The 26,953-nt window shown below is 41.9% G+C and overlaps 1 protein-coding gene and 1 non-coding gene across 2 annotated transcripts in view; one reads left to right on the top strand and one right to left on the bottom strand.

Annotated features, from left to right (window-relative positions):
• LOC125238578 overlaps nt 1–26,953 on the top strand; it is a 43,970-nt gene that overhangs the window by 1,674 nt on the left and 15,343 nt on the right. The window contains exons 3-8 of the mRNA XM_048145924.1: nt 3,325–3,435; nt 4,868–5,068; nt 15,171–15,251; nt 17,327–17,476; nt 19,125–19,295; nt 20,759–20,901. Coding sequence (XP_048001881.1) covers nt 3,325–3,435; nt 4,868–5,068; nt 15,171–15,251; nt 17,327–17,476; nt 19,125–19,295; nt 20,759–20,901 — 857 coding nt within the window. The remainder of the gene's footprint in view (nt 1–3,324; nt 3,436–4,867; nt 5,069–15,170; nt 15,252–17,326; nt 17,477–19,124; nt 19,296–20,758; nt 20,902–26,953) is intronic.
• On the bottom strand, nt 7,632–7,738 carry LOC125238998. Its single transcript, XR_007178485.1, has one exon. It is a non-coding gene; the product is annotated as a U6 spliceosomal RNA (small nuclear RNA).

The following is a 26,953-nucleotide window of genomic DNA, read 5'->3' as shown; positions in this document are numbered from 1 at the left end:
AAGCTTAAAACTTTTGAACTTAAGTTTTGACAATTTGGCCCATATTGTTAGCTTGATATGTGTTAAATATCAAATATTAATATTAGCGCCATCTAGCTGAGCATTCCCAAAGGTGTAACGCATCTAGGCCACCGTACCTTTTTCTTAGGGCTTTGAGGTACGTTTTTTTCTTAGACTTTAGCCGTCTCTATAGAGCTACACAAGTCTTTGGTATCAACACACTTGATGACTAAGATTTATAATTCGTATATCAAATAAATTGTATACAGAAAACTGCAAATAAATGGCCTTATCAATTATGGAGATAATTAGGAGCACATAAAAACAAACACATTAAAATGGCGCCAATAGTAATAATAGTCTAATCAATAAGTCTAATTAGTCATAAACATCGAAAATAAAAGTATTTTTCTATCTCTGTCTCTATCACTCAAATACGGTAAGAGTGATAAAGATTAGAGATGGGTTCAGCTCTTACCGAACCGAACATTCGGCCGAATATTCGGTTACGCCATTCAGAAAGCATATATTAAGATTAAAACTATTAAATGATTGATAATGGTTACATTATGTTACTAGAACTACATTTGCTCTTATGATTTAGTGGATAACTAAAACTTAGTTAAAACAACTCTGAACTCTTCTCAACTCTTAAACTATGGGTTTTTCAATTTTTTAAATAAACAATTGTATTTATGTTTTGACGCAAAGGTAATTATTTCTTTTTAGTAGGTTCCTTAGAAAGCTACTAAAATAGGAGCTTATTATCCAATGGAATACGTAAGATCTTCATTAGTTATTTACTTTGTTTATTCGGTAAATATTCGGCAATGCATCCGAATTATTCGGCCGAATACGAACATTGAAAAACTTGCCGAATACCGAATATTTACCGAATATTCGGCCCATCTCTAATAAAGATGGATGTAGGGATATTTGCGATAGCCAGTCAACAATACACATTTAAAAACATATGTATATAATTATATATGTATGTTTGATCAAATAATTATCAACTGTGTTAAGTAAAGTGTACCACTAACTAAACTAACTCTGCACTAAGTTTCAAATGTGGTGTGCCTTGCAAACAGGCTTATTTTTGCATGATTTTCATAGAGTAATAAGCCCTTTTAAAAAACAGAAGCTAAATGTGCTTGGTGGTTTTGTATGAGTAGGTGTTAGTTGCGTATGGAAAAAAAATTGGTGCACACACACACACTTTCCCATTTATAATATTGATTAGAGATGGGCCGAATATTCGGTAAATATTCGGTATTCGGCAAGTTTTTCAATGTTCGTTTTCGGCCGAATAGTTCGGTTGCGTTGCCGAATATTTACCGAATAAACAAAGTAAATAACTAATGAAGATCTTACGTATTCCATTGAATAATAAGCTCCTATTTTAGTAGCTTTCTAAGGAACTACTAAAAATGCGTCAAAATATAAACACAATTGTTTTGTAAAAAAGTTAAAAATCGTTGTTTAAGAGTTGAAAAAAGTTCAAAGTTGTTTTAACTAAGTTTTAGTTATCCACTAAATCATAAGAACATAGTTGTAGTATGTATAAACATTATCAATCATTTCATAGTTTTAATTTTAACATTCGCTTTAAAAATATGGCGTAACCGAATATTCGGCCGAATGTTCGGTTCGGTAAGAGCTGAACCGAATGTTCGGCCGAATATTCGTATTCGGCAAAGTCCATATTCGGCCCATCTCTAGTATGGATTGTCAAGAGAGGAGTATTATTCTGATGTACGCAGCGACGATTCAGTGAGTATAGTATGCAGGAAATAGTTCTAATGAAATTCCGCAACATAGTGCATTCTCATATATGGTCAGGCCTCAGGTCTTCTGTGGTTAATGACATACATCGATCCCAGCGGGCCCTCATAAACGGCGAAGAGGATGAAACGCCGGAGTGGGTTTACTGGGTAGGGCCAAGTTTCCTCCCCTCTTGCTAGGGGAGGGGAAAGAAACATACTGCGTAACTGCATTCTCATTCCGTCAAAAATAACCTAACCACAAAATTAAAATTTTGAAAAAACCCCCGACCGCGACCTTGTGGACCGATTTTCATGAAACATGGCTAAGAACACTCCCGAACTCCCGACTAACACAGCTTTCAAATAAAAAAAACTAAATCGAAATCGGTTCATCCATGCAGTAGCTACGATGCCACAGACAGACACACACACAGACAGATAAACAGACAGACAGACAGACGTCAAACTTATAACACCCCGTCGTTTTTTCGTTGGGGGTTAAAAAAGGCCTCACGCCTTGTTTATGGCTCCATCTCCACACTCTGTTACTCCGTTTGGAGATGGAGATGCATGGTACGGTAGTAGTTACTTTCTCTGTAAAGACTTTACTGTTACTTTTGTACTTTCGTAATTTTTGAGAGATCCCTTAAGAGGGTTTTCATGTTAACAATAGTAATAAACAATAATAAATAAATAACTCTTTCTACTTGGTCTAACAAAATATGAGAAAATGTCCAGAAGTGGTAATAATTGTGACGGTGAAGGCTAGTTTTCAAATAATTGCCAAAAATATATAATATAAATTTATAATCACTAAGGCAATATATAAAGTAAATGTTGCAGATTATTTTAATAATTAAGTATCAAAATTACATCAATGTTTTGTAGATTTTTAAAGAAATTGTGATTTAGTTTCAGGTAATTTCTGAAAAAAAAATCAATTGGTCTTAACCTGATTTACCAAAACATTGTAACAAAAATGTAGTCTGAGAAGTAGTAGTACATTAGCTAACATTACATACGAAACATAAGTTTACCAGTTTCAGCATTCAAAAGTGTCCAAATTTTACAAATAAGATCGACTGATTCTTCATAAACATGCATCAGAAAAAAATCATAATTAATTTATTGATTTAGTTTTCAAAAATCCAGTCTAATAAAAATGAAGTTAATAAGATGGCCTAATTAAAATTCGACCTGAATATTTTTTTTTTTTTTTCAAATTCAAATTATTTATTTATAAGGTACAGACAGACATTTACAAAGTTTTGTGCTTAACCTAAGAATATGTACATTTAACAAAAACAAATGCAGGTACCTCAGGTAGGAAATTTACAGATCAGGTTACTCTGGTTCCTACACTAGGCTCAGCCTGTCTCGTAGGTAGCCAGACTCCAATGAGTTAATGTCAAAATTTTCGAATTTTATCTATTAAATAAGGGAAAGTGTAGTATTTCACCTACTATGGCTATCACATTATTTTACATTATTTTGCCTTTTTTCTTGAAAGCACCCATAAGACCTACTTATAAAAACTAACAATAATATATTCTTGCAGGATGCTGGAAAGCTTCAGAGAGTAAGGTGGACTACTGCACTCGTCGTAACACGAGAGACATCAACGCAACCTTCTGCAGTTGCAGCAAAAGTTACTGCAATGCTGATTTCAGTAAGTATTAGTATACATACCTGATATATGAGTGTGCCTGTGTGGTGACGGGTTAAGAATTTCACCACCCCCTTTCTTCCCGTGGGTGTCTTAGAAGGCGACTATGGGATACGGGTGAAATTGTGGCGTAGGCGAGAGGCTGGCAACCTGTCACTGCAATGTCACAGTTTCGTTTTCTTTCAACCCCTTATTTGCCAAGAGTGGCACTGAAGCTTTAGTAGTTTCATGTGTTCTGCCTACCCCTTTATGGGATACAGGCGTGATTGTATACGTATGTATGTATGTATGAGTACACATTATTAACCCACAGCCAAGGATTATTTAGTAGTATAATACTAGCTTTTGCCCGGGGCTTCGCTCGCGTTAGAAAGAGACAAAAAGTAGCCTATGTCACTCTCCATCACTTCAAGTATCTCCATTTAAAAAATCACGGCAATTCGTCACTCCATTTTGCCGTGAAAGACGGACAAACAAACAGACACACACTTTGCCATTTATAATATTACTATGGATTTACAGACTTACTAAGAATCGTACCTCGATTTTTTTACCTCCACCTATTAAATACTATCATAACTACACTGATGATGCCTACAAATTTCTTTTTTTTTTTTATGTGTATTGACGTGATATCATGATATCAAAATAAATAAATATGTCATTTGTTCTTATAAAAAGTAAAAACATGCGTAAATATACCTGCCTGCCTGCTACGCCGCGGTCCCGGGTTCGAATCCCGGTAAGGGCCATTTATTTGTGTGGTGAGCACAGATATTTGTTCCCGAGTCATGGATGTTTTCCATGTATATAAGTATTTGTATATTATATATATCGTTGTCTGAGTACCCACAACACAAGCCTTCTTGAGCTTACCGTGGGCCTCAGTCAATCTGTGTAAGAATGTCCTAAAATATTTATTTATTTATTTAAATATTTGGGGAACATATGATTTTTGCCATTTCCAGGCTGCTAAACAGCGCCATCTAGTTTTATCCCTAAAAGGCCCTTGAATTTCAGGGGTACACTTTTTTATTATGGTATATATCGTCGTGTCGTCGGGCGGACGTGGAAGGCCCAGACGGAGATGGCGGGACGACTTTGACACCTTCATGACTAATTGGCCAGAAATAGCACACCAACGGGAGCTGTGGAAATCACGGGGAGAGGCCTTTGCCCAGCAGTGGGACACATAAACGGGTTATCTAAAAAAAAAGTATATCGTCCTTGTTTAAGTATATGAATTACTAGCTTTTGCCCGCGGCTTCGCTCGCGTGAGAAAGAGACAAAAAAGTATCCTATGTCACTCTCCATCCCTTCTACTATCTCCAACTAAAAAATCACGTCAATTCGTCGCACTTTTTTGCCCTGAAAGACGGACAAACAAACAGACACACACACTTTCCCATTTATAATATTAACCTTTTTTTTATAGCCTCAATCCCCGAAGAAGTAGTGACCCCAAGAGCAGAATCAACAGTCCGGACCGCTTCTTTACAACCCAACTACTCCAATGCCGTCGCGGCGGCCATTTTAGGTCTCGCCGCCATCTTGGTGATGCTGGTCGTGGTTAAGAAGTTCTACTGCAAGCGGCGGGACGCGGACAAAGAAATGAGTGAGGGGAAGCAGGAAAAAGGTACCTACGCATGTTAACTTGACTGGTCTGGAGTCACTAGTGACCAGTGATCGGTTTTTTGGATTCGACATGGGGTGAACGACCTCAATCATTATGTTAGTATGGATATGCCCCGGGAATCCGGGCTTAATGTTGTTAGAAAAGACAAAAAAATATGTACAATGTCAACAATGCCAAATGGTTTTATTGCTCAACCAAAAATATAAAGCAACAACATTAATATTATAAACTTAAACTAAAAATAGTACATAACGTAATAGGCCTTACTAACATGCGATTTCATAACCACTATAAATCTCTCCAACTGGTTGCCATGTAAGAGTAAAAAGTTCCTTAGAGATAATTTCGTCGTATCAATATTAACTTTTCTACTTGATATCCCGCGAGGGTGAATCCAAAAAACCGATCAGTGACCCTGCCTGCTAAGCCAATGGTCCTGGGTTCGAATCCTGGTAAAGGCGTTTATTTGTGTGATGAACACAATTTATTTATTTATTTTTTATTTATTTATTATTCAAATAAGTTACACAGCATAACAGTAAAACCAAAGCACTGTGAAACTAAAAAATAAAAACAATAGGTATAAATATAGCACAACAGTAAAAATCAGACAAAAAAAAAAAAAAAAAAACAATATTCTATTTAGGCGACGACGTAACAGCGTGGCTCCGTTGCGTCGTCTGACACGGCGTAGGGTTCGGCAGGTTGCCCCGGAACCGCCGAAACACCACGCCCTTCGGCCAGAAGTCTGCACTCGCGATGGTGTCCTGCAGCGGCCGCGGCACTCGCAACACAAACGAACTGAAGTGCACGTAGTGGCGCGACTGCAGCTGGAACACTCTCAGCGTGTAGCCAGTCTTCTGGCGAACGTACTCCACCACCTCATCAGCCCCGGCGGAGTAGTGCAAGCGCGACACGTGGAGCGCCCTACTCGGCGTAGCAATCCGTAGACCTGAATTCACTGGTTCCGCATTGCCACACATAGTCTTACGAGGCGCCCTGCGCGCCTTGCTCTTCTTTTGCACCAATGTGAATCCCTCCTCATCCACATTCGTGCGGGCAGACTTTTCCACAATAGGAGCCCGTGATACCTTTACAGGTGCATTTACCCGGTTCGTTGCGACGGACTCACCGACAACGTCAGCATATGCACGCTGACGCGAGTTCGTTGGGACATGTGGCGGCCGGACGCGCGGGGGGCGCGCGGGCGGCGGATCGGCGCGTGCGACACATTTTACTGCGCCGGCAACAGGCAAACAAACCGACTTGTCAGCAGGTCGATTATCAGACTTGAAATTTGAAGCCGCTGTCTGAGTTGGGGCAATTCGCAAACATTTTATTTCTTCACGTAACTCAGAAATAGTAATTAGGCTAGCTTCAAACTTCGTATTCATTTCGGCTAAACTTGTTCTTAGGGCCACGATTTCCTTAAACGAGCATCTGACGTCGACGTTGTCCGGATTGTACGACGAAATGTTGGAGATATCCGTCGCCACAAACTCCGGAATCCGGTCGTTGAAGTCTTTGAGGATCTTCATTATGTCCTCCAGGCTCTTCTTCCCAGTTTCGTCTCCTCTTCGGTGAGGTACATAGGTGCCGGCTATTCCAAGGAACTCACACAACACTTTCTTCGCTACACAGATGTCTTCCACGGTGAACTTCGACGCGCGCGAAGACATCTGAACAGCAGTCGCCGCATCCATCGCTCCTTCCCGCAGCAGTTTATTTTTCTCTTGCAGAAAAGCGAGGAACTCGTTTACGATGGGTTGTGACCCTGTTTAGAATCTGCCATCGTGTCAATTTGCCGGCAGCGGCAGGGCCGCGCGATTTCGCAATTTATAATTAAATTAAATCATCAATGCGTCTACGTCGCTGCGCGCATTGGACACGACTCCCAATGGGCCATTTATTAAAGTTGGCCAAACAATGGGCCATTTATTAAAGTTGTCCACCCTACTTTTTTTGTAACATGGGTATTTTTTACGCGATTCATACTCAGAATCGCGAGGTCTTTGGATCCTGATAGGAAAAAAAATGGTCCCAAGATTTCCATACATTTTTCAAACCTTCTATTCCGTGACCGCCATACAAAATGTATGAAAAAATGGTAACGGAATGGGGAAAAACCTTAGGACTTTTTTTTTCTCCTATTAAGATTGAAAGAGCTCGTGATTCTGAGTGGAAACCACATAATTTCCAAATCCAAAAAGTGGGTGGACAACTTTGCAAAAAATGGCCCCAATACTAGCTCAGCATGTGTTACCAAAATCGCTGCTAATTTAACTTAGTCAAACTTTACACATAAACGAAATTAATGCTTTTACTGGGGTCAGAGGATGCAGAAACATCAAACTTCACAAGCAAATTATTAAGTTACTAGCTTTTGCCCGCGGCTTCGATCGCGTTAAATCCTATCTTCCAAAGGACGTAGAAAGAGTCAAAAAGTAGCCTATGTCACTATCCACCCCTTCAACTATCTTAAAAATCACGTCAATTCGTCGCTCCGTTTCGCCGTGAAAGACGGACAAACTAAACGCACAAAATTTCAAATCCAAAATGTCCAAAAAATGTGGAACGCTTCACGATTTTGCGTGTCATCCTTGCGCAGGGGCCATGCTAATCTTCTCTGTATCGTTCCAATTTTAGTATATGTACTGCCGAAGCAAGTACACTTGACATAGCCTTTCATTTCTATATATACTAACCAGACTTTGTAACTTCGTTGACGCGATATAGGTTTTTTGTAAATTAAACCAAGAAAATGATAGTAAAGTATCACTCTTTCAATAATTATGTATACTTTATAGTTACAGTTATTAGATATGTAGCATATTTTATAAAATAATTATGATTTTATCCGGAAAAATCGAGAAAATCGCAACAACTTAGATGTTTGGTGACAGTAACGCCATCTAGTGACACCGCGTGCAAACTCTCAACAAGCAGATGTCTTATGACGTCACAGCCCCTGGCCCCTATAAAATTGTTTGATGTTCATTTATTTGTCTATTATTCTTCGGTATGAGCCGATTTTCATTATGTTGTCTTTTTAACTTTTTTTGCTACTCTGAAGCTCCTTCGATACTTATATGAGAAAAAAAAATCTAAAAAATGTGTTTAATGATGAACTAATTGAGCGGACTGTAATTTAATAAAATATCTTTAAGACGAAATTGACAAAGATAACTCGAAATTTTAGAGATTTAAACAAACACTTACTGGGAAAAAAACAGTGCATATGTCACATACCTTTTAGCATGAGGTTCCAGTGGGTTGGTTTCAGCTCGCTTACCATCAGCCTTGGTATGCAAGGCGCACGTGCGGGCCCGGCTTACCGTCTCCTCGAGCCCAGAACTGTTCTTGGAGCAGAGCTTTCTTCCTGTCCACTTTGATAATGTGACTAGCACTGAGTTTAAACTTAATTTTACGATAATTATTGGGAAAATGTGACTTTAACTATTTAATTAGCAATAAATGGCAATTTTAATGCAGCGACGCGTTCGCAAGTTAGATCGAGAGCGAAAAGAATGTGAGGTAATGGCTACCGGAAATGATTAGTGCCGGGCTAAACACACCGGAAGCTAAAGACAAAATAGTGTTGTTTCTTTAAAAAACCGATATTCATACGAAAGTTGAACATACCGCTCACCTAAATATGCAATATTTACTCTACAAATAGTGCTAGAGTTCGACAAACTACTTAAAAACTATAATGTTAAACTAAGTGATAATACTAGAACGACGAAAGTTAATTTGAAAGTGGTAAAGGACACAGCTTCACAACTGGTCTTCTGTACTGACCAGTAGCAGTTTGAATTGTGACCACTCTACAGACACCGTCAACTCCGGGATGTAGAGCAACGATGCGCCCAAGAGGCCATTTTAAAGGGCTTGTCTGTTCGTTGATCAACAAGACCAAGGAACCCACGACAATGTTTGTATTTACTTTATTCCATTTAGTCCTCTGTTGTAGAGTATGGACGTACTCAGCGTGCCATCTACGCCAGAAGTCTTGATGCATTTTCTGTATCATTTTCCAACGATTACAGACACTTACTTTTTTATCTACAAGATTTTCCTCTGGGACAATCGACAACGGTTCCAGAGTTAAAAAATGGCCTGGAGTTAAGGCTGAGAGATCACTAGGATCCGAGCTAAGAGGTGTCAATGGACGAGAGTTGAGCATAGACTCAATCTGAGTCAGAATTGTATAAAATTCCTCGAAGGTTAACCTTTGATTACCTACAACCCGTGCGAGGTGAGTCTTAACCGAGCGTATCCCGGCTTCAGCTAATCCGTTAAAATGAGGCGTACCCGGAGGGTTAAACGAGAATTTAATTTCTTGGGCATCAGCAGCACCTTTCATGAGTGAACCAAGATAGTTACTAGCGCCCACAAAATTCCTACCCTGGTCAGAGACAATGTTACTGCATCGACCACGACGAGCGACAAACCGTTTAAGAACACAAAGGAAAGCTTCAGTCGACAACTCTGAAGCAAGCTCTATGTGAATGGCTTTGGTACTAGTACATACAAAAACACAGATGTAACCTTTGTACGTTTTCGCACCACGGCCACGACCGAAAGCGATATCAAATGGTCCTCCATAATCAATGGCGACACTCGAAAAAGGTTTAATTTGCGAGACGCGAAAGGTAGGCAAATTTCCCATAAGCGGCGGAGATGCCGCAGAGGGATTGGCACGAAAGCATTTCACGCAGCCTCCAATCACTGCCTGAATTGCTCGTTTTGGCGACAAAATCCAAAACGTTTGCGCAAGTAAATTTTGTAAAGTTTGGGCACCTGGATGTAAAAAATCTTTTATGATATTCGTCAATTATTAAAATAGTGAGTCGGTGGGAGCGAGGCAATAAAATGGGATGTTTGACAGAAAATTTAATAGGAGAATTTGCCAAGCGACCGCCCACCCTGACAATACCCTGACTGTCAATGAATAATGAAAGCTTGCGCAAACCCTTTGGCAATGCGTTCAAACGATCCTCCCTTAATTGATTGATCTCTACACTGAAAGAAGTGAGCTGCACATGTTTTACTAAAAACATGAGAGCTGCAGTGGTTTCAGCTGACTGTAGAGATCCGACAACTTTTCCATCCTTAGCTGACCGTAAAAAACGGAAACAGTAGGCTAACACACGCTTTAATGTGAAAAGCGAGGAGAACCTGCTAAGGACTTCATCAATTAAGTTAGGATCGGCCGTCACGAGTAAGCTACAAATACGTTGTTCCTCTACAATACAGTCATTGCTTGGATCGTGCAAAGGTGAGCAAGGCCAATCCTTCTCTTCCTTTACCAACCACGACGGACCCTTCCACCAAATATCACACTCTACCAAATCTTCAGGCAGTAACCCCCTGGATCCTGCATCAGCAGGATTGTGGTGTGTACTGACGTGACGCCAGCGATCAGGAGCAACAAGATCCTGGATATGGCTCACACGATTTGCAACAAATGCTTTCCAGCGTGAAGGGCACGACTTGATCCAAGCTAACGTTACGGTCGAGTCTGACCATGCAAATATTTCCTGAACAACATAGAGAGGTTTTAATGCCTCTTGTGTTGACTGCATCAGGTCTGCCAACAACACGGCAGCCTGCAGTTCCAATCGAGGAATTGATAATTTACGCAGAGGCGCAACCTTACTTTTGGCACAGCAAAGCTCTACAAAAGTAGAGCCTTGTGTGTCATCGACACGACAGAAGACGACAGCAGCGTAACCACGCTCCGACGCATCACAAAATCCATGCAATTGTAATGAAACAAACGAATGGATGATGCGACGGGGAATAACGACAGATTTCAACGACGGAAGTTGATCGGTAAATTTCATCCATTCTGATGTGATTGCTTCTGGAACATCATCGTCCCATTGCACCCCAGATGACCACAAGACCTGCATTAAATATTTAGCGTGAAACGTGACAGGACATAAGAATCCTAGCGGGTCATATATGCGCGCTATATTCGATAAAATAGTACGTTTAGTACATTTCTGATCACGTGGTGTTGCAACCTCAAATTGGAACGAATCTGTTTGTGGACGCCATAACAATCCCAATATTTTAAGGGACAAATCCGAAAGTTCATCAAAATGTTTAAAATCACTCGAATACAACTCAGAAGATGGAAGGTCAACGATAAAACCTTTATGGTTGGAGGTCCATTTTCTCAAATGGAACCCACCCGACGACAAAATTTCAGATAAATCTGATCTAATTTTTAAAGCTTGCTCAATAGAGTCAGCGCCTGTCACGACATCATCAACATAAATGTCTCTCCCAAGCACTTGTGACCCTTCAGGATAGGAGTCAGCAGTCTCCTCCGCTATCTGTGCTATTGTGCGCAAAGCTTGATACGGAGCCGATTTCACACCATAAGTTACCGTCCGCAAACGATAGTCTTTAACTGGGCCGTCAGTCGAAGGTCGCCACAATATCCGCTGATACTCAGCGTCCTCGTTTGGCACGAGGATTTGACGATACATGGCCTTTATGTCACCCGTAAAGACTATTTTATGCCATCGAAACCTAGTAAGGACATCAAAAATATTAGTTTGTAACTTAGGTCCAGCTAGTAGTGTATCATTAAGCGAAATCCCATTGCTGTCACGACAACTTGCGTCAAAAACGGCTCTCAGAGGTGTACTGACAGATTCGGGGCGCAAAATACCATGATGTGGGATGTAATTAAAATTCCCGACACTAGAGACAGGCGGCGCAACCTGCTCCATATGACCACTGACCTCATACTCTTCCATAAAGGAGGCATAAGCTTTACGAAAATCCGCATGCTTTGTAAGCTTGCGTTCCAACGAAAAAATCTCCGCATTGCAATTTCACGAGTGTGCGAAAAGGTAGGCTTGTTCGAAGGATCGACGAAAGGTAGAGGTACCTCGAACCGGCCTTCACTCGTGCGACAATAATTTGCACGGAAGTTATCTTCACATAGTTGATCCTCTTTCGACAAGATAGGTTTACTCGGACCACAAATATTTTCTAGTTCCCAGAACCTTTTAAGAGAATCATCCAACGACAGCGACAAGTTTGATTGTGAAGCATTCGACACGAAAAAACAATCTTTCCGACAATTAGTGAAAGATTGTGTACGAGAGGCATAACAGTCACCCATCAGAACCCATCCGAAAACAGTCTCCAAAGCCTTTGACTGCCCCTTCCGGCCCTCCTTTTTACCACTTAAAATGGAAGATGCAAAGATCTCTGCATTTAAGAGTAAATCTATTGGGCCCGGCTTCGCAAAGTCAGGGTCAGCGAGAGGTAGACCTTGAATGTGATGCCATTCCGATGTATTGACTCTATAGTATGGTTGCTCCGGACAGATAACTGGAAGCACTGACGCTTGGAAGTCAAAATTAACCATTTCTGATCCAATAGGTTTAACAGAGCATGATAACATACCCTTAGGTGCAACTTCAGATAGTCCAATTCCAGTAATTGGCTCGCTAGTATCATCTACCTGTAAACCTAATCTTCGAGCACAGTCATGGGAAATAAAATTGACACCACTAGCACCGTCCAAAAGAGCACGAGCTATTTGATAATTACCTGAACTATCCCGAACAGCTACCCGAGCAGTAGCAAATAAAACTAATCCATTACTTTGGACCGACGTCAAAGTCACTTTGCTATTTAAACCGCTCACCGTTGGCTGAGGTGCTGGTTCAGCCTCTGGCGAAGCCGGTTCCCTTTTTCCAAAGTGTAATAAAGTGTTGTGGGAACAACCGCATATACTGCACCGACAATCCGATCGACATTGTTTAACTTTATGAGTTTTGGAGAAACAACAAACACACAAGCCCTTGTTTTTCACCACCTTGAACCGCTCCGAAGTGTCTAAAACTTTAAATTTTTTACAATTTTCTAAGTTATGCAGTTCAGTACAGAAAACACATATATTTTGTTGTGTGGCAACTAGTGTTACCTTGCCTTTACCTTTAATGGCACTTGTTACGGGCTTAACCTCCGTTACTTCCAGAGCGCGGACTTGTTTTTCAACAAACTCTTGTAGCAATTCAAACTTTGGAATTTCATTGGAATTGAACTCGAGGAGGAAGGCCTCCCGAGTCGCCTTGTCCAATTTTCCCCACAACAGATGAAATAACATAAAGTTTTTATCGGGTAAGTCGAATCTTTCTAACACTTGTAATGTTTCTCTAAAAACACGATGAACTTTTTCTAATTCAGTTGAAGACTTGGTCTTCACCTGTTCACAAAGTAAAATCTTTTCATAGTACCCAAAGGCAATTTGCCGTTTTCTATTGTAAAACTTGTTTAAAGCATTGTAAGCATCCATGTAACTGTTGTCCGAAATTGGGTAATTCTTAATCAAATCTAAAGCCTTACCTTGACACGATGTCATAAGATAATGCAGCTTTTCAATGTTCGAAATATTCCTTTTATGAATTAAGGAATCAAAGAGTTCCTTAAATGACAACCAATTGTGCAAGGAGCCATCAAATGGTTTCACAACAATTTTAGGTAACTTCGCTGAATTATTATCACTACTATCATGTTTGTCAACAGTTTCATGTTTGCTTGTAATGACAGGCTCAGCTTTCCTTAACCTTGTCAAGATTGACTTTACTTTTTGTTCAAAATCGACAGTAACCGAGAACTCCGTATTTACATCCTTTGTTTTCTTCATTATAGCCTTTTGGGCACGATGAAAGTCTTCAACTATTGGGTTTAAGTCGGCCGCGACATAACCCTCTAAATCTATACAATCAAAGATTAACTCTAACCGCATAACCGCGTAATTGCGTTCAACCCTATCCATGTCAACGTCTCTATTGCTCACATCAATGTCCGACATTTTTCACGTAATAATCACTGTTGATTTATCGAAAAACGAGAACGAAAATATAAATAAACAGTTTACGTTATCAATAAAATTAACTTGTTGACTTTGACAATGACAGATGAGATGACAACCGAATTGTTGCCATACACCAAAGCATAGACTAAGACCGAACGAGATGAGCGGATTGAACGAACTGTCACACTGCTACCAACCTAAATTCTACTATAAAAGTCACACTTCCGGTCAGCCATTAACCGAATCGAGAATTAAAAGTTTTACCCACCAATTTATTAGAAAAATATTACGACACGACAAATTTGATATTTTACTAAAAATAGGTAACTTTTCAACGGATCCGGCCGAAGGAACAAATGTTTAATGATGAACTAATTGAGCGGACTGTAATTTAATAAAATATCTTTAAGACGAAATTGACAAAGATAACTCGAAATTTTAGAGATTTAAACAAACACTTACTGGGAAAAAAACAGTGCATATGTCACATACCTTTTAGCATGAGGTTCCAGTGGGTTGGTTTCAGCTCGCTTACCATCAGCCTTGGTATGCAAGGCGCACGTGCGGGCCCGGCTTACCGTCTCCTCGAGCCCAGAACTGTTCTTGGAGCAGAGCTTTCTTCCTGTCCACTTTGATAATGTGACTAGCACTGAGTTTAAACTTAATTTTACGATAATTATTGGGAAAATGTGACTTTAACTATTTAATTAGCAATAAATGGCAATTTTAATGCAGCGACGCGTTCGCAAGTTAGATCGAGAGCGAAAAGAATGTGAGGTAATGGCTACCGGAAATGATTAGTGCCGGGCTAAACACACCGGAAGCTAAAGACAAAATAGTGTTGTTTCTTTAAAAAACCGATATTCATACGAAAGTTGAACAAAATGTTTTCCACTGAGTTACGATTTCTCATACAACTTGTAACAGTTTGTTTTTCTCTTTGTAAGTTTTATTTTTATTTTATTTTTGTAATTGAGTATTTTTATACGTAGTTTGATATTTAGTTTTATTTTTAGGTATAATTTTAGTTTTAATAATATTATATCTTATGTAATACTTGTAAGAGAGTAACTCAGTGGAAAGTAAAAAAATCTATGAATATTTTGACTAATTCTGTGTAGAAAAGTTTTTAAAAATAAAAAAGTGAATTTACTTTAATTTAGTAATACAAATGTCTTACAATATTTCCAAATTCGTATTTTTTTTATTTCTGTTCTAAGGAGTAGCTCAGTATTAAAATGTCTGTTTCAGGAGGCATGATGGGGACCGGGCCTGACGCCTTAGCAACCGGGTTGTCCTGTGTGGACAACCTCACGCTTATAGAGCATATTGGTAAGTCTCCTGGGGCACTCTTTAAAATTATTTTTCTACTCCCGAACTGTTATTCGTCATTTACAGGGTCGAGCATAGATCGTTAAAACCCTACATGGCAGATGCCCGCCCCCGCCCGGCGTCCCGCGCACCCACGCATACGATATAGCTCTTAAAGTATTGTTAAATAGCCTTTAAGGGATATAGCGTGGGTGCGCGGGGCGCCGGGGGATGCGGCGGCGCGGGGGAGTGCGAGCGACAGGGTGAGTGTAGGATCATTACAGAGGACAAGTCAAAATACAGGGAACAGTGCGAATTTCACGAAAGTTATTCTAGAAAACTATTAAAAAGTAAGTGCATGGTCGTAGAAAAAGTATTGTATGATTTGTATGCAACGGTGTTTAACTGAGTCAAAAAATACTCGTGGCGTTTTAATAACAATTTTCGGCTTCGCCTCAAATTGTTACCCACGCCACTCGTCTTTTTTGACCTCCTTTAAACGCCTGTTGCATAAAATACTATTTCGCCACACCAACTGGTAAAGGCGCTCTTAATTCTTCGAAAACGCAAATAGCAAAATTGCATTTTATCCCCAAGGTAATTTCATACAAAATTTAACTTTATGTCTTACTTAAGCTGGATGTTAGATTTTACCTATAAATGATGATTTTGAATCATGAAAAAGCGGTGGTGGCCTAGCGGTAAGAGCGTGAGACTTTCTATCCTGAGGTCGCGGGTTCGAACCTGTGAGTTTTTCGGAACTTCTGTGCGAAATGTCATTTGATATCTGCCAGTCGCTTTTCGGTGGAGGAAAACATCGTGAGGAAACCGGACTAATCCCAATAAGGCCTAGTTACCCTTCGAGTTGGAAGGTCAGATGGCAGTGGCTTTCGTAAAACTAGTGCCTACGCCAAATCTTGGGGTTAGTTGTCAAACTTGTCAAAGCGGACCCCAGGCTCCCATGAGCCGTGGCAAACGCCGGGATAACGCAAGGGGGATAATAAACTTAAGCTGGATGTTAGATTCTACCTATAAATAATGATTTTAAATCATAATTATTTAATAAATTGATGGATTTGATTTAGTTTGATGTATCAGTTAGTATTTTATCGTGTTGGTGTGGTGAAAAGTTTTGTGTTTCACCATAGATTAAATATAAGAAGATCATACCATCCCATACATTAAAATGCGACCGCCTAAGAACACGCATACACTACACCACACATAGATGGCGCCACAAAAAAAAGTCTTGTAGCTTTCGATGATACTTGTAGATGGCGTTAAGTGTCACTTTTGACATAGATTTATGGCTCGAAAGTGACACTTAACGCCAATTTACAAATAATTTATTTATTTATTTAAACTTTATTGCACTAATTTACAAAAAGAAGAGTACAAATGGCGGACTTAACGCCTTGAGGCATTCTCTACCAGTCAACCATTGGGCTAAACAGAAACATTAGTTTGGTGCAGGATTTTAAAAATTAAATAAGAAAACACAAGTCAGTATTCATACTTATCGCAATAAACCTACTTATATACATATAATAAATACATATTCGATGGCAACAAGACATTTTTTTTGTGGCGCCATCTATGTGTGGTGTAGTGTATGCGTACATAGGCGGTCACATTTTAATGTATGGGATGGTATGATCTTCTTATATTTAATTTATGGTTTCACTCCAAAATTTGTCTAAATCGCAACGCTCAAGGTTCCACTTTTCGAACCGCTCCCTACGCTCGCGGTTCAATATTGGAATCTTTCGTTTGCTCGGGTATCAATACTTAAACAACTTTGCTCCCTTGTAAAACAAATAACTATTAGTTGACGACCGGTCTGGCGTAGCGGGAAGTGACCCTGACTGCTAAGCCGCAGTCTCGGGTTCGAATCCCGGTAAGGGCATTTATTTGTGTGATGAGCACAGATATTTGTTCCTGAGTCATGGATGTTTTCTATGTATTTAAGTATTTGTATATTATATATATATCGTTGTCTGAGTACCCACAACACAAGCCTTCTTGAGCTTACCGTGGGACAGTCAATCTGTGTAAGAATGTCCTATAATATTTATTTAAGTAATCTTAATTTTCAGGCCAAGGCAAATTCGGCTCAGTGTGGCGCGGCAGTCTCGGCACAACGCCAGTCGCTGTCAAGTTATACTCCAGTGCTAACGCGTGGCAGAAAGAGGCAGCGATATACGCTCTCCCTCACATGTCACATCCTAACATACTTAAATATTATGGTGAGTGTACCAAGCTATCTTTTTAATCCTAGGTGATCTAGGTCAAGATAGTGTCAATCGAACACAAGTACGAGTGTGTAATCGAAGGCTGAAGGCCGAGCTCCGCGTAGGGCCGAAGACCCGTAGCATCCAGGGGTTTATTATATCTGTGAAGCTAAAGTCCAGCGCTAGTGCGTAACAGAAAGAGACGGCGATATACGCTCTCCCTCACATGTCACATCCTAACATACTTAAATATTATGGTGAGTGTAGCTAGCTATCTTTTTAACCCTAGGTCTAGCCATAGATTAAATATAACAAGATCATACCATCCCATACATTTAAATGCGACCGCCTAAGACCGCGCTTACACTCCACCACACATAGATGGCGCCACAAAAAAAATGTCTTGTAGCTTTCGATTATACTTGTAGATGGCGTTAAGTGTCACTTTTGACATAGATTTACGGCTCGGAATTGACACTTAATGCCAATCTACAAATAATCGGTGGCAACAAGGCATTTTTTTGTGGCGCCATCTATGTGTGGTGGAATGTAAGCGCGTTCGTAGGCGGTCGCATTTTAATGTATGGTCTAGCTCGAGATAGTGTCCAGAGAATCAGTGCTTAGAACACAAGTACGAGTGTGTATGCGAAGGCCGAGCTCCGCGTAGGTCTGAAGACCCGTAGCATCCAGGGGTTTATTATATCTGTGAAGCTATAGTCCAGCGCTAGTGCGTAACAGAAAGAGACGGCGATATACGCTCTCCCTCACATGTCACATCCTAACACATTGAAGTATTATGGTGAGTTTAGATGTTTGCAGTCATTTGTTTTGCCTTGCCTTTTTACCATGGCTTACAAGGGAAACCTGAAGCTTATTGGGTGGTTATGTTCAGTGATCGTAACTATGGGAGTAAAACATTACCAAAACTTGCTGTTTTTTTTTTTTTTTTAGTATGAATCGGTAGACGTTTGACCACGATCACACCTGATGGTAAGTGATGATGCGGTCTACGGAACATTATAGAGTGCTTACAGACATAAAAATATTAATTATCCTTGGAATAAAGTATTGGAAATTTTTGATTCAGCTATAGAATTAAATTTAACACTGATCTAAAAATAATAATCCAGGTTTTTTTCTTTTCAATTTATGTCAGCGCTAAGGTTTTACTCCCATAGTTCCGATCACTGGTTATGTTACAACTAGCTTTTCCTCTCAACTTAGACGCCATGGGATGATGATGAAAGGCTACGTTTCTAACCCCTCCTCTCCCCCCGGCCCCCACTTCCCTAAAATGGGAGGGGGGGGGTGGACGTTAGTATAGAGCAATTTTCGAATTTAACGCGAGCGAAGCCGCGGGCAAAAACTAGTATAAAAATAATGTCTCTAAGTTGATAATGTTGATCATGAATAACCACAATATTAATATTTTGAAAAAACCCCCAACCGCGACATAGACCGATTTTTATGAAACATGGCTAAGAACATTCCCGACTAACTCAGCTTTCAGACAAAAAAAAACTAAATCTAAATCGTTTCATCCGTTCGGGAGCTACGATGCCACAGACAGACAAACAAACAGACAGACAGACACGTCAAACTTATAACACCCCGTCGTTTTTGCGTTGGGGGTTTAAAAATAATAAAAATAATTTCATTTCAGGAAGCGACAGCCGACCAGCCTTAGAAGGCGGTCCACGCTCTCAACTAATAGTAGTAGAGCTATGCGAGAGTACATTAAGAGCCCGTTTAGAAGAAGCCCCACTGAGTTGGATGGAATTTGCCACCCTAGCCCATGGACTCAGCTCGGCGTTGGCACATCTACATACTAGCAGTAAGTGTAATATTACATGTCAAGTGTAATATCACATCTCAGTCAAGTGTGATATCACAGTACATCCGCTATAAAGAGGTCTACCGATCAATGTACACTAGAAGTAAGTATAATATTACATGTCAAGTGTAATACTAATATCACATCGCAGTCAAATGTGATATCACAGTACAGACGCTATAAGGTGGTCTATCAATTCATGAATACTATCAGTAAGTAATATCACAGCCTTAGAAGTCTTTCTACTGACTAATAGTAGTAGAGCTATGCGAGAGTACATTAAGAGCCCGTTTAGAAGAAGCCCCACTGAGTTGGATGGAATTTGCCACGTTAGCCCATGGACTCAGCTCGGCGTTGGCACATCTACATACTAGCAGTAAGTGTAATATTACATGTCAAGTGTAATATCACATCTCAGTCAAGTGTGATATCACAGTACATCCGCTATAAAGAGGTCTACCGATCAATGTACACTAGAAGTAAGTATAATATTACATGTCAAGTGTAATACTAATATCACATCGCAGTCAAATGTGATATCACAGTACAGACGCTATAAGGTGGTCTATCAATTCATGAATACTATCAGTAAGTAATATCACAGCCTTAGAAGTCTTTCTACTGACTAATAGTAGTAGAGCTATGCGAGAGTACATTAAGAGCCCGTTTAGAAGAAGCCCCACTGAGTTGGATGGAATTTGCCACGTTAGCCCATGGACTCAGCTCGGCGTTGGCACATCTACATACTAGCAGTAAGTGTAATATTACATGTCAAGTGTAATATCACATCTCAGTCAAGTGTGATATCATAGTACATTCGCTATAAAGAGGTTACCAATCAATATACAATTATACACTAGCAGTAAGTATAATATTACATGTCAAGTGTAATATCACAGTACAGTAGCTATAAGGTGGTCTATCAATCCATGAATACTATCAGTAAGTAATATCACAATGTGATATCACAGCCTTAGAAGTCTTGCTACTAGCTAATAGTAGTAGAGCTATGCGAGAGTACATTAAGAGCCCGTTTAGAAGAAGCCCCACTGAGTTGGATGGAATTTGCCACGTTAGCCCATGGACTCAGCTCGGCGTTGGCACATCTACATACTAGCAGTAAGTATATATGAACTATAACTGTTGACGTGTAATGTATCTGTGCATTTACAAAATAAATGAATATGAATATAACAAATTTAAAAGTGGAAAATGTCTACGGGTCCCATTGACCTTAGTAGTGGAAAATATCCAGAGGCCGTGAGTTCAAGTCTCACCCAAGGCAGACATTTTCCACTTTTAAATTTATTCTAAGCCTAGTGGCATCGATTGACGTTTCTGCTAATCGGAAGTTAAAATGTATGAATATAACAAGTGAACAAAATTGACATTTCATTTTTTTTTTGACTTGTCTATATTTTGATGCGGTTAAATAGTTACAAAATTTCCATTTTTTTTTTCAGCGCCATCAAAACCCTGTATCGTGCATCGAGACGTGAACAGCTCCAATGTGCTTGTTTGCAACGGACAGGCGCGCCTGGCTGACCTGGGACTAGCCCAAGTCTTACACAGGAATAAGAGGGCTAACGCCGCAGCGTTAACTGAGGTAAGTTTTTTTAGCAGAGTAACCCAGGAGACATTATCCATACTAATATTATAAATTGGAAAGTGTGTGTGTCTGTTTGTTTGTCCGCCTTTCACGGCAAAACGGAGCGACAAATTAACGTGATTTTTTAAGTGGAGATAGTTGAAGGGATGGAGAGTGATATAGGCTACCTTTTGTCTCTTTCTAACGCTATAATAATAAAACTACAAAAATCAATCCGTTAATGCCGCAGCTTTAACTGAGGTAAGTTTTTTAGCAGAGTAACCCAGGAGACATTATTTGTTATAATTTTTCAGAGGTACAATTTTATGTCGTATAGTCGAAACTAAAAAGATAGAATTAGTATTATTTGTGCCGTTTGTATATCCGAGGTCTTATATAGAGAGAGTACGTCGTAGACGTCGCATCGGACCGATAGATGGCGCCATCGTTCGTTGTAAGTCGCTCCGGCGTCACACCGCCGCGATGTTGGTAGTCCCGTTTTCCCCACCTGCAGCATAAGGCTCCTACGCGCCCCGGCCCGCCACCAGCCACCCTCATTGTTGAGGAGAAGTGCCGACGGTATATTAAGCCTACCAGGAAGGCATCACTCAGACCTCGGATATACCAGGCAAAATAATAACAATTTTATTGGAAGGTAAAATTTTTATATTATTTGTGCCGTTTGTATATCCGAGGTCTTATATAGAGAGAGTACGTCGTAGACGTCGCATCGGACCGATAGATGGCGCCATCGTTCGTTGTAAGTCGCTCCGGCGTCACACCGCCGCGATGTTGGTAGTCCCGTTTTCCCCACCTGCAACATAAGGCTCCTACGCGCCCCGGCCCGCCACCAGCCACCCACATTGTTTCGTCGAACGCCGAAGTGACCGGTTGTCGCGTATTCCGTTCGAACATTTTTACAGCATGGTGTCTCGAAATTAATCTTTTAGTTTCTATTTCCTTGTTACTCCTGGTCAAACCAGAGTTATTCGTGTTTTTATTTAAAAAGTGGCTTATAACGTTTCGGAATTATGAAATTTTTCAATTTCAATTTTCACCGTCAATTCTTTCTTCCCTTTTAATTTACGCTCGTTCTTCTTGAATAATGAGATATATTATGCCTCGCTAGCGATCATTATTCGTCTTTCGGGGTTCTCACGATAGAAATGAACGAGCGGTGCTTTATGATTCTACCCACTTTTTTGTAAGAAAGTTCCATGCTGCAAAAATCGTTACCGTTAATCAGTTTTCTTTTTAAACTATTCGCATTTCCGAGACTAAAGTAGGAAGTGTTATCCGCGTATTAAAAGTTTCGCGCGAGAATATAAGCGGTAACGTAGGTAAGTTGCTCCGCCGGGGACCACGTGCTCCGGGGACCACGTGCTTCGCGACCGCGGGCTGCGCGACCTGCGGGCTGCGGCGGCGGCGGCGGCGGCGGGCGCGGTGGAGGAATACCGCGCTCCGAGGAGGTTTGAATTTCTCCGACGAATGGGTGAGCAGATTCATATTATTTTAGAAAGAAGCGTTCGTCTGCCATGACAACGCCGCGATCCTGCTGAAGCTGTCCACCAGTATCGCTGGCCGCCACGCTTATGCTGGCGCCTCGATGGTGATGCAGAGCGTGCGTCTGCCTTGACAACGCCGCGATCCTGCTGACTGTCCACCAGTATCGCTGGCCGCCACGGTTATGCTGGCGCCTCGATGGTAATGCAGAGCGTGCGTCAGCCCTGACAACGCCGCGATCCTGCTGTAGCTGTCCACCAGTATCGCTGGCCGCCACGGTTATGCTGGCGCCTCGATGGTAATGCAGAGCGTGCGTCAGCCCTGACAACGCCGCGATCCTGCTGTAGCTGTCCACCAGTATCGCTGGCCGCCACGGTTATGCTGGCGCCTCGATGGTAATGCAGAGCGTGCGTCAGCCCTGACAACGCCGCGATCCTGCTGTAGCTGTCCACCAGTATCGCTGGCCGCCACGCTTATGCTGGCGCCTCGATGGTGATGCAGCGCGCTCATCTGCCGTGAAAACGCCGCGACCCTGCTGAAGCTGTCCACCAGTATCGCTGGCCGCCACGCTTATGCTGGCGCCTCGATGGTGATGCAGAGCGTTCGTCTGCCGTGACAAGCCTCAGTGGTGATGCGGAGCGTAATACTGTTAACCGCTGCACAGGCGTCGCAATCCTTCTGCTGCGTCTGCCGTGACATCGCCGCAAGCTACTTGAAGTTTTCCACCGGTGTCGTCGGCCGACACGCTGATGCTGGCGCCTTGATGTCGCCTCGATCGCACGAGGTAAGATTGCAGACGCGGCGACCTTCATCGCGCCACCGAGCGCAATACTGCGGCTGCCGCGAAGGCGTCGCTAATTTTCCTGCCGCGTCTGCCGTGACGACGCCGCGAACTCTGTTGATGCTGTTCACCGATGTAGCTGACTGTCATGCTGGCGCCGGTGCCTCCCGCGCTGACGGCGGCGACCTCGAGAGGGCCACCGAGCACGATACTGCGTGACGCGACAGGGGCATCGAAGACGCCTTTCGAGCTGACGACGGCCGTCTCAATCTCACCGCCGAACGTAACATCGTCTGCTGCAGTGACAAGCTGGTAAGATTGCTGATGTGGTCCCTTGGTACTGCTAGCCGCCACGCTGATAACGCCCGTCGCGCCTAAGATGTCACGCTCACCGCGAGCACTGTCTTCCCCTACAATGGTGCCACGACCATATCCGGGCTCCGTCCGCTACGGTATCGTTGCAGACTCTGTTGCTGACCAGGCTGATACTGCCCTCCAATGTGACGCCGGGCGCCGCTATCAGCTGACATCCCGTACACTATGGTATCCACTCTTCTCTTTCCAGTTCCCGTGAAGTACTTCGACAGTATTTACACTCTATTTTGACCAATGACTCCTCCGTCGCCGAAGTGAGAACAGATAAATTCTAAAGATGCTACGTCCTAACGTGGCTTGGCCACCCATAGTTGAACGAGGTAAGACGTCAATAACCGGACGAGGAGCCGCACTGCTGCGAGGGTGTCCTGACGATGTTCGCGAGCTATCTAATCGGAGAGGCGCCTCGCGAGACGACCCTGTGATTCCTGTACGTCGCACATTGTGTAGGTCAAAGACATCGTAAAGGTTTGCGGAATTAAAAAAAAAAAACTCTTTCAGAATGTCCAGATCTGAATTCGAGCCAGCGTGCTGCATCCTGAGCGTGCGTCTGTTTACCGGGCGGACACCAAAACCGATCGGTAATCTGGCCGCGGGGGTTCCAAGTACACGACGATTTCCCGGAGGCTTGTGGCGCCCCCTGTCCATTCGAGAGATTAACTTATTCGCCGAGCCTCTAATAAACAAATTGGGAAAAATAAACCCGCTTCGCCTTAGTGAACTTGAGATTCCAGCTCAAAGCGAAAGGGGCCAGGAACTCAGGAGGAGAATTAATATAGAGCTTGATTCGATCGTAGAACCTGATTTCATCAATTTCACAACTTTCGTAGTCTACAGAGGGAGGTTGGTTTCCAGCATTACCTCGTACAGCTGCCGATAGCTGTAGGCCAATCGCTCCTGTTTTGCTTGCATTTGCAGCCCGATAAGACCTTAAATAATCGGAATATTGTACAAAGTAAAGCTCTTCCGATGGAAAATAATCTTCAACAGGCGGTGGCGCTGGCGACTGAAGTGACATGCAGCCGGATTAAGGTTCGCATAGCACTATATGCTATGCACAGTTCGGTTGTATGTTATGTTATGCTGTACGATGGCAGGACTACATCTCTTCGGTTACGAGTAACTACGACAGTAACTGCTGACTCCAACAGACTGTCGTACGAGGTCAGTATGCACCCCCTGGGAGCCAAGTAAGTGACCTTCGGTGACCTCGCCTTCTTCTGCTTCGCCCGTCATCGTACCTCTTCGTCTGCGAGAGCCCTGCATTACGCCGTACAACGGTACGTATTAAGCCTCCGCCACACATAAAGCGCATTCCGCTTCGCTAACGCTACGCTATCAGCGCGCTGAATGCGCGCGCATTCCGCTCGCGTCCCGCGCGCGTTGCGCTCGCAATCCGCGCTCGTTAGTTCCCGCTAGTGCCCACTGGGCGCAACGCCAGCGTTTGTGCGGTGCACCGCCATTATTGCGCTCCGCCTACGCTCTCAAAGCGCGCATGTGTGGCGGTGTTTTAATTCACCCCTTGACCTGCTACCAGCGATGCGACACTGACGTCACCTCTCAGTCTACACTGTCGACCTTCATTGCACGAAGTAGAAATCCGTCGCATCGGGTTTTGGATTAGGTAATGGATTACCCTAAGAGTCAATGACTGACTTGAAGAAATCGACTGATACCTCCGTCCAGTGTAGTAGCAATCGACAGCGCTCGTACTTTTCATCTTCTAGGCTAGTTTTACCGAGCGATCAGTATCCTCAAATGCCCTCACTAAAAAGAGTTCAGAGTTCAGGAGTCTCGCTTGTAACCGCGCTCGCTTGACGCGAAATAGTCTGATCGAAAATACCAGTATCGTAACAAATAGCCCTCGGGCGCGTGAGTGATGACCTTTTTCTGTGTTTGATATGGACGTAAGACGTTGGACTTTAAATAGTCATATCAAAGCTAATATTGATTTAGATAATTTTTACGAAGGGTTGACAAAAGCAGTATCAATTACGTTACCCTGCTACAGTACAGATAGTTACACTACTTTTACAGTTAATTTCCACACTTTGTGTCTGAAATTGGGTTTATAATAACCTGATAAAATAACGTGTCTGTTAATAATAAAAGTGTATCTAAGGTTTTTGTATCTTGTTCAAGTCAGCCTCGCCTACAATGTATAATAATGTCATTTCTCTAACTATTCGCTGACTAAAGCTAAACGTCATCACGAAAATCTCTTTAGGCGTTTCTGGCTCCGAGATATTCGCGGATCGAAGGCGATTTCGACTGATACATCTGTCAAATCGGTTCAACAACCGATTCACTTATTCTTCTATGCTATGCCAATAGGGCTACCAAAGGCTTGCGCGCCAGCTGACTCGCCACCAGGAGATAATAAACAGGTCTCTATATAAGACCTCGGATATACAAACGGCACAAATAATATAAAAATTTTACCTTCCAATAAAATTGTTATTATTTTGCCTGGTATATCCGAGGTCTGAGTGATGCCTTCCTGGTAGGCTTAATATACCGTCGGCACTTCTCCTCAACAATGAGGGTGGCTGGTGGCGGGCCGGGGCGCGTAGGAGCCTTATGCTGCAGGTGGGGAAAACGGGACTACCAACATCGCGGCGGTGTGACGCCGGAGCGACTTACAACGAACGATGGCGCCATCTATCGGTCCGATGCGACGTCTACGACGTACTCTCTCTATATAAGACCTCGGATATACCAGGCAAAATAATAACAATTTTATTGGAAGGTAAAATTTTTATATTTTTCATCACACCCATGCGAATAGACCACGTGACCCCCCCTGGGGCCTGGGTCTTTATACCACGTGACCCCCCCCCTGGCCATGAAACTGGATCCGCGCTTGATCACACCCGCACTTTAAATGTGCTATTGCACGCAGACGGAGCGTGAGTTATAGAAAAATCGTTTTCCCAAGGGAATAATGATATTTCTTGTACCGTACTTAACTTTTTTACATCAGTTTACATATTTTTTACATTGCGAGTGTGATGAAAAACATTGTGTGTAATTCGGGGAGTATGAATATTACTAACTCGAGTCTTATTTTTTGATTTAAGTTATTCTCGTTAGTAATATTCAACTTCCTCCCCTTGTTGCACAATGTACTATTAACCGGCGTTTATAGGAGGTCAAAAAAGGAGAGTGGCGTGGGTAACAATTTGAGGCGAAACTGAAAATTGTAATAAACCGCCACGAGTATTTTTTGATTTAGTTAAGCACCGTTGCATACAATACATTTTCTACGATCATGCACATAGTTTTTAATAGTTTTCTAGAATAAATTTCGTGAAATACATACCTGGGCCATTTTTTTTTTAAAGTAGTCCATTCCACTTTTTTTTATATTTGGAAATTTTTATGTGTTTTCCACTCAGAATCGCGAGCTCT

This window comes from Leguminivora glycinivorella, chromosome 24 (assembly GCF_023078275.1).
Source record: "Leguminivora glycinivorella isolate SPB_JAAS2020 chromosome 24, LegGlyc_1.1, whole genome shotgun sequence".
Taxonomy (NCBI): Eukaryota; Metazoa; Arthropoda; class Insecta; order Lepidoptera; family Tortricidae; genus Leguminivora; species Leguminivora glycinivorella.
Note: the sequence above shows the minus strand (reverse complement) of the source record. Positions and strands in the feature narration are given on the sequence as shown.